The 13,048-nt window shown below is 45.7% G+C and overlaps 1 protein-coding gene across 5 annotated transcripts in view; it reads right to left on the bottom strand.

Moving 5' to 3' along the window:
• meis2a (Meis homeobox 2a) overlaps positions 1-13,048 on the bottom strand; it is a 60,292-nt gene that overhangs the window by 40,606 nt on the left and 6,638 nt on the right. For all 5 annotated transcript variants that reach the window (XM_051133605.1, XM_051133604.1, XM_051133602.1 and 2 more), the window contains exon 7: positions 8,521-8,635. In XM_051133605.1, the coding sequence (XP_050989562.1) occupies positions 8,521-8,635 (115 nt within the window). The remainder of the gene's footprint in view (positions 1-8,520; positions 8,636-13,048) is intronic.

Here is a 13,048-nt window from a genome sequence, read left to right on the forward strand (position 1 = left end):
GCTCATGAGTTTCAGCTTCATTTTCTTCATTACTGGTTAAATTCAAAGTTGTACTTTAGTATGTTGTACAATTTCACAATATAGTCAACACAGACTAGCAGCAGAACTAATAGACTAGTCAACCGCTGCTCCAAAAACATACACGAGCAACAGTTTAAACATTTAGCTCTAAATAACCTTCACGCACACATCTGCACAAACACTCGTGTCCTCGGACAGCTGCGCTCTCACAGTCACTCTCGCCATGTTGTTTTCCTGCAGATGTAATGTGCGGTTGTTTGCGCTGAAGAACTAAAGCTTCTCTTTTGGTTGTAAATGAAGTGGAATAAAACGCTTTAATTAGACGTCTGTATAAGGAAGCGGCTTAATAACACACACACACACACAGAGTCACGTCAGTCTCATCCCAGGAATGCTACGGATTACTGAATCTCCAAACCCTGTGCTGAGAGAATGAAAATGTTTGGCTCATGAGGCATCATGGGGAAACAATGTTTAAAACCTTTAACACAACGGCCTCGCGAATGAAAGGACAAAGCAAAAGGAGCGTCGGCATTCAAAGGTTGAAGATGATAATCATACGCCAATAGTGCTTCAGAAGAGCCTGCGCGAAACGCTTGAGTAATTACACGTGTAATTAACCTGCTACCTGTAACGGCAATTATCTCATTACATCATAAACAGGGCCTTGGAGGGACGGCGTCTGATCGTAGCGCTGCATTCCCGCCGCCCCTCATCTCGTCTCTTCATTAGTCCGCTAATCACTCTGATGAGTTTATGAGACATTAAGTGCTGCGGCTGTTTCCTGCATCTCTGAGCTTCTGGCCCGTGCGAAAGACAATCACAGGGAAACAACATCCCGAGAGACGGTTTAAGGAAGCTGCACATGAACCTATGCTGTAAGGACAACTAATTCAACACTAATGCAAAAACAAGCACAGATGCGGGGCAGGAGCTCTGCTGCCTGTAGTTCCCAACCACATTCCCAGAGTACCACCAACACTGCACATTTTGCATGTCTTCTTAAACAGTCACACCTGATACAACTCATCAGCTCATTAGCAGAGACTCCAAGACATGAAATGGGTGCGTGAGAGAAAGGAACCTTCAGGAACGTGGTTGGGAACCACTGCCATACGGCCGGACTGATGCCAGTCAATGTGTGATGGAGCTCATTAAATAAGCACTTTTGTTGTGATGCCTATGAATGTCTGGTGATAAAACTGAACGTTTAGAGACTGCTCACACCCACTAGAGTCCAAGCACACTCCAACGGCCCCTAAACACACCCCAACACATGCTACATGCCCCACAACACACACCCTACACTCTTCCTGCAGCCTGTCTTCCAAATCAAATTACAATAATTGGCCCCAGAGGTTACTGAGGTGCATCCAAGTCTATTCTCTCTCTCTCCAGTCAGTATCAGCACACTCTGAAGCTTGTATTACGATGGAGAGCGTATAATGACTGCGCACATGAGAGCCACTGGAGGAGCCGCAGCACTTTCACACCGCAGTCATTAGAGAGTTAATTACTAAGATAATTACTATAGCAAATTACATCAATTTTCACCAAAACAGGATTTCTACGGCCTATGAGCGCGCCATTATAAACCACACGACTGAAAGGCTGAAACAAAGCTGCGCTGGATCCGGCTTCATTCACCTCAAAGAGAAGGGATCAAAGTCCTGCCCCGAACCATGAGATTGTCGAGGGTCCGATTCTAAACGTCACCACACAAAACCTGTATTTACGGAGATTCTCCACCCTCAATTGCACTTTGGACTAACACAGACTCGGCAGACACCTTGGACTTATTACGCGCGCTCCGCTCCGCCTTCGGCTTACGAGGGCGCGCCGCGGCCTTTAGGACACGAGACGCGAAGAGGCCGCCGAATTAAAGGTTCTACACCAACAAGTCAACCATCAGATCGTGGGCTCCAATCGGCAGGCCTCTCTCATCAGCCGTCTGCCCTGAACTTTCGCTCACAAATGTCCTGGAGGCACGGAACAAAGCAAGCAGAACTGATTGCTGCACCGCGGCCCCACTCCGTTCCGCTGCGTCTCGACTCTGTTTGGCTTCCTAATGAGCTCACTAAAAACCCAATTCATCACCCATAACCCCTTCTCAACCCTACTTGAAATGCAGTTCGGAGGAGTGCTCAAGGGTGGAGGGGGGGTGACGGTGACGGGGAGGGCCACGGACGGGCGACAGTTCAGTCCCTTTCACTTTAGGAATGTGTGTCTCTCTCCAGCGGCCCTACAGCAGAGATTTCCACATTAATACCCTTCCTCATCCCTGGGAAGACTGGAATTCGGTGGGAAGGGAATGCAGCGGAGGGGACGCTGGACGGGCGGAGGGGTTTTGCGCAGATGGAGATACAGTTTAGGAAGGCAGATGTGTGTGTGTGTGTGTGTGAGAGAGAGAAAGGGGTGTGTGGGGCGTAAAGTCCCTGAGTTCCTCATTACACGCGGTCAGAGCGATTCCTCAGGGCACCTGAGCTGAAAGCAGGAGATTAAAGCATTGATGAAGCCTCCGTTTAAAATGCAGCTGTTTTATTCTGCTTTGGTAATTAATTCTTTTTCCGATAGCGTATTGATTAAGCGCAGCCCCTGATGAAGTTCAAACTGCGAAGAGCCCCCCCCATGGGCCTCGGATACCTCATCGCAGAGTCAATGAAAACTTCCTCTGATTCTCTCTCGCATGCACATGTGCAGTTTGCGCTCATAAATTAGTCAGCGTGCCGTTGGCTGCAGCTGTCCGGTGCTGCGCTGTTCCGCTGTCTAGGACTGGGTATCGCCAACTATCGCCTTGACACGATACAAGGTATAACGTTCCGAAAATTGGACTGTGACTGAAAAAAATGTACACGATCTTATTCATATTAATATCTATCCCGATTTAGTGAGCAAATGCATCAGGATACGTCGACATGCACGAACACAAGCGTCCTTGTGTAGTTCAGAGACACCGTTCACCGTAGGGAGCACCTCCAGAGTTCACGTGTGCGTTCTTCTCTGCAGCAGCTGTGAGCTCCCATCAGCCCAGCGGCCCCTCTGGGGACCCAACTAGCAGAGAAATCAGATACTGCTTTACAAGAGCAGGAGAAGCTCGTGTCTTATCCAGACACTTCTACCGGCTCTTTTACAAGTCAATAACCGCGGCCCGCTGTCCTTCCCACAGTCATTCCCAGTGTTCAAGCACTCTTCCACAAATGTAAAAATAATGAGCAGAACTGCATTAACGCAGAGAGAGAGAGGCTTCTGTTAATCAGTCGGTGATGAGTTTTCTATTGACTGTCTCCTGTGTTTTAGGTAAACTCGAAACTCATTCCGTTCGGGCTGGGTGAATTTAGGTGAATTTTATCTTAATGCCAAGAAAGTGAGCTGAATTCACCTTCCTTATACTCATTCGAGAGGCTCAACAGCGCTGCATTTGAACCAAACAGGAGCAGGTTCAGATCACCGCCACTCGAGTGTCCACTAACATTCATTGTCTTACATCGCTTGAGTCCTCTGTTGGTCATTATAAAACAAAGACATTTTGGAAACCGCTTGCCTGACACGGGTGTGGTGTATGCATGTGGCGCAGCTATACTACGGTGTTTCAATGAATTCGCCATGCCCCTGAATTAGTCCAAAAACACGTCTCAAATCTACGTGCAGCTTCATGTCTGTCTGCTTCTTCAAAGCTGTTATCTCCTTTGCTTTTCGCCCTCTGTGTATTTTTTTTTCCGTCTCACTCTTTTTTGGCTTTTTATTGATTTTTCAATTTTCTCTTCCTGTAAAATCTCAACAGCAGATGCAGCCGTTCCCCTAAAGCTCCTGAGCGGAGGCAACGACTTCAACCATCAGGAAAATCAAAGGCAGCGAGAAAGAGAGAGCAACAACAGCTTCTCTTCGGTGTAATGCACGCGTTGCACGCATCGAGGAAAGAGGCGGATTCGGTGGAAACGGACCCAGCGACCCCAGCGAGGCGTAAGCGGCCCGACGGAGCACGAGACGAACCGAGACGAGGCGCCAAAGATCTCCAGCCAAAGGTCGCTCTAGCCGCCGCAGCCGCCGCCTCCGGAGCTGCGGGGAACGCGACTCATTTACCGCACAACGATGCGCTTGGACGCCGGCCCACCCAACAGCAGGTGCTGTGAACAGCGGCTCCTCATCAGGCCAGCGTAACCTCTGCAGCACCGAGCTGCTCTTTACTCATAAAGAAGGAAAATGATCTCATGGGCATCTGAGGAACGCAGACCGCGAGGCCTTTGAGGAAGAAACAAAACCGTTCTGACGCACTTCGGCCGGCTCTGCCTGTCTCCCTCTTGTTCTGTCTCTCTCTCTGTTTCTTAATAGCGCTGGAGTTTGTCCTGCGGGCCGTGTGAGGGCTAAAGGCAGCATTCCCTCACTTCAGAGCGCTTCTGAGGGTCGGAGGGTCGGATTCGCAGATGTCTCCCGCAGACAGTTGGTTGTCTGAGGACCGCAGCCCAGCGAGAAACACACAATGCAGGCCTGACCCCGCAACACCGCTAAACACAACATGTTTTTCTTTTTTTTTGTCTCGTTTGGTTTTGTGCTTTGTCTACACTTGTGTTTTCCCACATGACTAGTAAAGCTTTTCCACTGGAGGATGTCGAATGTGGAAAATCGGTTGCTATCGCGAGATGCCATTGTTTGGTATTACATTTCAGACATCTAAACGGTCTCTCCTTAAACTTCCTCCAATTGTTTCAGGAGATTAAGTCATTCTAGTTCTGAAGGCACGAGGAAAGATGCTTTCGAGAAGAAACAGAGGGAAACGGTGGACAGACTAACTTCGCGAGGAGAAAGACGAGTACTGCTTGGCTGCTGCAATTAAAACCGAATGGAACCGAGAACGGTCCTCGCGGGAAAATGCGTCTCAAAAGTGAGAAAATCACATTAACTCTAGTGTCTTAATTCATGCTTCTGGAATTATTTGGAATGAGTCATCAGCACACAAAGAAGAAACACCAACGTGTGCCTCTGAAACAATCAGCCGGGTCAGTTAAGTTTCACAGTCGAGTCCTCCACAAACTCTGCTATGAAACACCCACTCAGTTCCAGAGGAATAACATTTATTTCGCGCTTCACTACGAAATACATTTTCAGGGGGTTTAAGATCAGAGGAAATGAAGAGAGGAGGCAGCGTTTAGCATTCAACAGCCTTAAAACATGGGAAGTGTGTAATTGGAGCTACCTGAACAGACCAGGAGGCAGTGTTTGAACAGCAGCCTCATTTCCTCATCCTTTTTTAATGGTTCATGTGTGTTTGTGTGTGCGTGCACGGGCCTCTATTCTGAAATTGATAACATTCTAAATGAATTATCATGATGCATAATGAGCATTATCTCGGCCTCCTCCCTGAAGCCCGCAGCCCTGCGTGGCACGTTGATTTGTTTTGTTGCACATTAGCCTCCGTTCTTCTAGAGAGCTCACCGCTCCAGGCGTGCAAATAAGAAATTATCCTTGCTGACTAACACTCCTAATACCTCCTTAGGGTAATTAGAAATTATTAGACGGCTGCCTCCAATAACGAGAGCTAATAGCACTAACCGGCATCAAACCCCTCCATCCCCGTCTCCTCAAACGGAACGCCAGGACGGCGCGTTCGGCGCAGGGACAGACGGACGGACGGACTGGCACTCTTCCCCGACACGCTCCCCCGTGCTCGACGACTCATTATGGCACACGAGGGAGCGGAAATCAGACTATAAAATGAGCTTATCTGCAATAATGCCCAAAAAGATTTGCATAAATACGTTAGCGGTGCTCGGGAAGGCAGCATCTCTTTCTCATCCGCCCACTCGTTCCAAAGATACCTGTAGGGCATCGGCGCTGTGACGCGCTTCAGAGACCACACTGCCGAGCGCAAGCCCTTCACGAGGATTCTGGGTGTTTGGAGGGAGGAGGAGGCGGGTGGGATTAGGGAGCGGAGGGGCGTAAGACCCGTTGGACAAACACAATAGGGACGAGGGGACCGATACTGCAGGAGAAGTGGTTAATGCCCAAATAAGTACACCTTCAATAGGCAAAATGAGCAGGTGGGCCTGGCAGTGAAGGTCCCGCAGGACTGCTTCTCAACAATGACGTAAACAAAAACGTCCATAAGATGGTGCATTGGAATTTATATGAACTGCATGAACCCAATAATATGAATTAACAATAGTAAGTATTAACACACACTGGCTTTTAGTTTAAACCTGTACTTAACATCAGAGTTGTATTGTCTTTGACAATGTGTAGTTTTATCAATGGTTTTTGAGGACGAGGCTGTCAGACAGTCTGTCCATGTTGATCTGTCTGATGTTTTCCACCAAACCTAAGGTGAATTTCAACAATTAAAGATAAGCGTTTTCTACTTGTTTTGCTATCCTAAGTATGCATGATTATTTACAGTATACTATGTTCGCCTATCATTGTTTTATTCCTGCAGTCTGAGACCTGTCGGAACAGACCAGAGACACATTGCACCGGTTAAGAAGCACTGCTTTAGACAGCGCTGGCCTCAGTAACCCCTCGCCGGCACAGAAACACGGGTCAGACTCTCATGAGAACTGAACCGCTCATGCCATCCGGGAAAAACAGCGCTGGAGACTAGTGTGATGGGATTATCACCTCTTAAGGGTGACTTCTTGGCTGACCCCCTCAGGCACAGCATGCTAAAACAAGAGCCCGAAAAAACACTCAACATCACAGCGTCCTCGTTTAAAGGGCCAGCGCAGTGCGAATAAAGCCGCTAGAATTGAGCAGGTATTGCTTTTACTAATCTCAGTGAGCTTTACTGTGTTTGTTATTTGTCTGCAACAGTATTTGATCGTGACCACGTCCATTCTGTCTGTGTGTGATGCAGATTCTAGCTTCTACTTTTTTGTCTTTCTGTCTATGGCATAAACTTAAACATTATAGAAAAGAAAGTCTGAAGAGGAGAAAGTCTGAAGCCAGACCTACAACAACACGCACACACCCAAACCTTGTGTGTGTGTGTGTGTGTGTGTGCATCTCAGTGCCTGAGGGCCACAACTGATATTTCATTTTCCTAAAAAACTGCTCTGGAAAAGGGCAGAAGATTCCCACTCACCGCAGTCAGTTAAATGAAATCTCTCAGCCGCTTCCAGCACAGTGAACTGATGTTGAACAGAAAGAGTGTGTTTGACCGGATGCCACTGAACACACTCATGTGTGTGAAGATATATGATGGTCTGATGGCTTCATTAACTCATTAACACTGGACAGACATGCTGCTGTCGTCAGTTAGCAATGATTGCACACAGACAGAGACGGATGGATCCTTCTGTAACGACTGATTTTAAGTCAAGCCCCAAAAACGTTCTTTTAGGAACTAACGCTTGTCCTGTCTCATGTGAATGTGTGGACTGGTTGCTGAGAGTGAACGAGCGCTTCAAGCGTGAACGTAATTGCAAGAATGTGAGAAATGAGGCGTCTGTTCTGCTAGCCGGGGTGAAAGGTCACCGTGCGCTGCAGGACGGCTGCATTACTGCACCAGAGCACCGCTGCTCTGCCTCCTCATGACTGCTATCCTGCTCCTCTCTGTCTGGTCTCTGTCTGTCCGCTCTCTCATTCCGTCATGTCTCTGTCCACTCTCTGTCCTATCTCTCTCTTGTCTCTCTCTGTGTCCGGTCTCACTCTCTGGTTGGTTTAGTTTGGGCCAGGGCTTGACCGGATCACTTGGAGGCAGTTCTGCGTGCCGTACCGTAAGTGTGTTAGCCCGTATCGACCAGCCGTTACTGGATCCAGTGTGAGAGAGTCGATAACTGCAGTGGAAGAACAGCTCACTGGTCCTTATGACTTCAGCATGATCAATAACACTCTCCTCTGCTTCATCACACACAGCTGCACAATGGATCATACACTATATTATATTTCTATTACATATTATATTATATATTGCTATATCATTAGTGGACTATACAGTTTTTATACTGAGCTAATGATATTTTTTATCTCCTAACCCTAAAGGGCCTGTTCACACCAAGAACGATAACTACAATGATAACTATAAAAATTTTAATAATTGCTGTAACTCAAAGAGAACAGCGAGTCCACACCACAATGATAACGACACAGGGGGATGATGTCACTGGAATCACTTTCAAAACAATTTTTTTTCCAGCTGATGAATGATAAAAACACTGACAGGATTTAAGGCTGCAGAAAGCTTGGAGAAAAACAGAATGTTATGTTATGCTGTTGTGGCTGCAAATATAGTTATCATTATAGTTATTGTTCTTGGCATGAACGGGCCTCAACTCTACCTCTAACCCGACCCTCACAGAAAACATTTGCAGTTCTACATTTTAATTAAAACTTTATTAATCTGTTTTCCTCATGGGGACTGTAGGATGATATTAAACAGTGTAGCTGACAAGAAGTTTTGCTATCCTAATGGAGGTTACACACACACAGGGCTGCATGTGCAGTAAACAGTGTTTACGTCAGATCTGTTATGGTTCAGTAATGAAAGCACAGGTACATCACGGGACTCACCTTGTTCGCTGCTGTTGTCTCCGCTCTGCGACGCGTGTCCTCCGCTGGAGGGTCCCGGTGTGCCGGCCGAGTGTGTGGACGTGGCGTCGTCGTGATCTCTCCAGGACGCTGGATTCTGGAGATGGTCAGAGCGGATCCATCCGTTCACGTTCCCCATCCACAGGACAAAACAGAAAGAGAGACCTCATGAATGAGCTGGACAAACCCTTCACCATCCTAAAGATTCAGATGCACATCTAAACACCAAGCAAATTTTTTGTATAGCGCATTTCACAACACACATTATTTCAAAGCAGCTTTACAGAACATCAGTTTAAGTTCATAATATCTTAATATCTTATATCAATATAAACAATCGAGCAGAGATTTGTTGTTATACCATATATATTGCTTTATGTGAGCATACTATATGTATACAGATAATACAGCTATACTTATGTATCTGACTTTATGCATAGAGCTGTGTGATAATATAGTATACATTTGTGACAATATAAACAACACAACTACACAAGCTGCCCATCTCAGCACCTTTAAGCAACAAAAACTACATTAAAACATGTTGTTTTAAATCAGCATAACCTTCTTCTCTGAAACCCAAAGAAATGTTTAGCAGAATGTCTGAATGAAAACCACAGCTATCAAGAAAGGCTGTCAGGGAATGAAGTGTTTGTCTGCTCCTCATACAAAGCAGAACATGACATTTTTTCCTTATTTTTAGAGCTCAACAGCAAACTCCTTCACTGACTTTCATTATATGGAAAACAGCAGCTTGGACATTCTGCAAAACATCTTCTGTTGTGTTAATCAGAAGAAGGAAAGTCACAAATTTGCCAAAACTTGGCTGAATTCTAAGAGTTAACCCGAACGTTTGTGTTTTGAGCAGCAGTTCATCATTTCCACTGTCACAAACAACAAACACACTATCTAATCGCACATACACACACCCAGCGTTGGGCCGGTCCGTGAGGGCCGTTTGTCATGTGTAAGAGGGCATCTCCTCCTCACCCTTCCTGAGGTTTCTCAGGGTCCGATCGGGCCACGGGGGAAACAGGATTTGTACTGTACAGGAAGAGCTTTATCTGTGTTACACATAGACGAGCAAGAGGAGGAATTTCCTTTGCCACTCCAGCGAGAAAAAGTCTTTACAATCCTGCCTCACACACACTCAGTGAGTCACCTGCATGTACACTGTGAAAAATTGCAACCTAAAAATGGCAACAATGAAATGAGCTAGTTTTATCGAAGTCAAAAATATTATTTAACATTGCCGAATCAACCTAAATTAATTTACACCAGCAAAGGTCATTTGTACAGTTAAATCAGGTAGGAATAGAACAACTGCAGGTCGTCTGTCACTCACGAGTGTGATGTGTGCGTCTGATGCAACAGAGCCCCGTCCAAACAAACGCATTAAACTCACACACCAGAGACACAAATATCTGCAGAACGACAGCGAGCATTTGCTGTAAGCTCATTAGAGACAAAGCTCAAGTCTTAATCTGAGAGCAATCGAGTATGTGCAGTAACACACACACACACAGACTTAAGTGTTCTTACGAGTCTCAGCGGTGTATGTCTGCTGTTAATGCTGTTAGTTCACTACACTAGAACCGAGTCAATCCACACGGTCTACAGACACACTCACAGAGCTCTACCACGGACATATCATTTTATTCAATATAAACCATAATTATAATGAATTACATTATTATTAATGATATAGTATTATGCCAGTTCAGTCTTTACATAGGAAATAAGGTACAATTCTTACTCGCACTCTAGTTCTAGCTACACAATCCAGCAATAAAGGCCTGTTCACACCAAGTACATTAACTATAACAATAACTATAAAGTTTTAATGATCATTTCAATTCTATGAGAACAGGAAAGTCCACACTATAATGTTAATGATTATCACTGGAATCACTATCAGAAAAACAAAAACACCAACAACAGCAAATCAGAATCCATCTGATATTAAAAAGTTTGAGCAGCAGATGACAAAATTGTAGTACCACTTATAGTAAACAGAAAGATATGGTTCATTAGTGTGGACGCTAATGGAATTATAGGAGAAGTTTACTTCCAGAACAAAAATGTACAGATAATGTACTCACCCCGTTGTCATTCAAGATGTCAATGTGTTTCTTTCTTCAGTTGTAAAGAAATTATGTTTCTTGAGGAAAACATTTCAGGAATGCTCTCCATATAGTGGACTGATATGGTGCCAGTGAGTTTGAACTTCCAAAATGTAATTTAAACACAGCTTCGAATGTTTCTCAACGATCCCAGCCACGGAAGAAGGGTCGTCTCTGTGACCCACATGCATGGTCTGTGTAATCCGGGTCAATACAGTTAGGGTATGTCGAAAAACGTCTCGTTTTCTTCTTCAACATCAAAATCGTCCTAAATCGCTGTTTTACAATTTTTTGTAAAGGGCATTTGATCTTCTTTGCATGTTCACTTTGTAAACACTGGGTCTGTACTTCTGCAGCGATGTAGGATGATTTTGAAATTGGGGAAACGAGATGGGAGTTTTTCGACATCCCCTAACTGTCTTGACCGTATTGAATCAGACAAAAAAAAAAAAAAACTGAGTTCACACAGACTTAACGAGACGAGCGTTTTAAATTTAGGTTAAAAAGTATATAAATTGTCAATTTGTTTAGAAAATGGCACATCGTTTTGCTAGATAAGACCCTTCTTCCGTGACTGGGATCATTTAGAGACATCTGAAGCTGCATTTAAACTGTATTTTGAAAGTTCAAACTTGGGGGCACCATTGAAGTCCATTATATGGAGACAATTTTTCCCTTAAGAAACATCATTTCTTATGGACTGAAGAAAGACATCTTGGATGACAAGGCGGTGAGAAAATTATCTGTAAATTTTTGTTCTGGCAGTAAACTTCTTTAATAGTTATGATTATAGTTCTTGGTGTGAAGCTGCATCACAATAAAAAACAAAAAAACAAAAACAAAAAAAAAAACAATCTGTGCTGCTCAAACTCTTCAGATCAGAAGATCAGGGTTCTTGTGGAAAATACACTTGAGCTGCTGGGATTCATCAGAAATATCTGAGGTATGTTTTCATATGAGATCAAACTGTTCTATTCCAAAAGATCACGGAGAGTATGATTAATGCCATTTTTAATAACATTCCCCAAACTGTGAGTGGAAGGCTGTAGCTGCAGTGTTTATCTGAGATGAGTATCAGCTGTTGTTCATGTAATTGTTTCGTATGATCGCAGTGAAAATGACGTGGGCTCTGTCAGAACATTTACGGCACGTCTTTAGAGAAGAGTGGAAGGAAAAACAGCCGTCCTGTGTAATGCAGTTCAGCTGAAGCTTCATCCACTGAGAACGAGCTCGTGTTGTTCCAAGCCATGAAAATGACTGGGTTCTATTTCCTGTAGCCGAGACGCCCACTGCCGCAAGACAGGCCTAAAAACACACACGCGCGCGCGCGCTCTCCTGTAGTTCCACTGGAACACGGCCGCAAAAGCCCAACACCGCTCCTCAACCGCGAAGCGTATGTGCTGACGGCTACATGTTTCACCAGCACACATCCAAGCGCGCTTCCCAGAGTTTTGCAGCTGATATCCAGTTTCCTCACGCCACTCGGCAGCAAAAAAGCAACAGCCCTTTTCCCACTTATGAATAATGCAGCCGCTCCTCTCTCACTCTCTCTCTCTCTTGCTCTCTCTCTCTCTCTCAGGCCTCACATCACAACAAAACAGTTGTCAGGGCTCCCAAGAGTCCATTAAAGTTCAAACAAGCTGTAAAGAAAGCGAGTGAGAGACATCGTGTGACCCAAACGGCTGAGAGAGCCTCCACCCCACCCAGGAAAGAAAGCAGCCAGCCTGTGACTATTCCCCATCGCTGCAGATAATTAGGAGTCAAACGCAGCCGCTGCGCGCTCTCCTCTAATTGTGTTAAAGAGCGCCGTTACCAGGCCGCAAACACAGCGCCGCACAATAGAGCAGATCAAGAATAAGATAGAGGGTCGCCGTGTCTCCGGGGGCAGCCTTTCACCGGTCGCACGGGGTCACGGACTCGACGCTGATAATGCAAGATGTAATTAATATAAAAGCCGGAAACAATGGCGGAAGGAGAGCGGACGATCCGCCGCTGGCCGCCGCCGCGTCTTGCTGCCCCGCACCTGCCCTGCCCGTCAAAGAGCTCGCTCAACTTTCATTCACAGTCGCCACTAGATACCACGCACTTACAGAAAAAATGTATGTCGGATCGGGATTGGCTGCGAACACGTAAAAATGATCCCGCTGACACATGCGAAACGCAGGCGAGCGCACCTTCGGCCCCTGACCTTTCGCCGTGCCTCCTGCGCGTCACATCCACGCGCGCTTCGGGTTGCATTTAACATGTAATTACACAAGCGCTCCGAAAACATGCTAAAGGGACGGTCTGAAGCATCTCAGAATGACTATTCAAAGCGAAACTGCCAATTATCTGACAAGAATGAGAAAGGAGCCTTCGCTGAGCTCGAGTAATTGACAGCCCAGAAT

The sequence above is a fragment of the Labeo rohita genome, chromosome 17, assembly GCF_022985175.1.
Source record: "Labeo rohita strain BAU-BD-2019 chromosome 17, IGBB_LRoh.1.0, whole genome shotgun sequence".
In the NCBI taxonomy this organism is placed as follows: domain Eukaryota; kingdom Metazoa; phylum Chordata; class Actinopteri; order Cypriniformes; family Cyprinidae; genus Labeo; species Labeo rohita.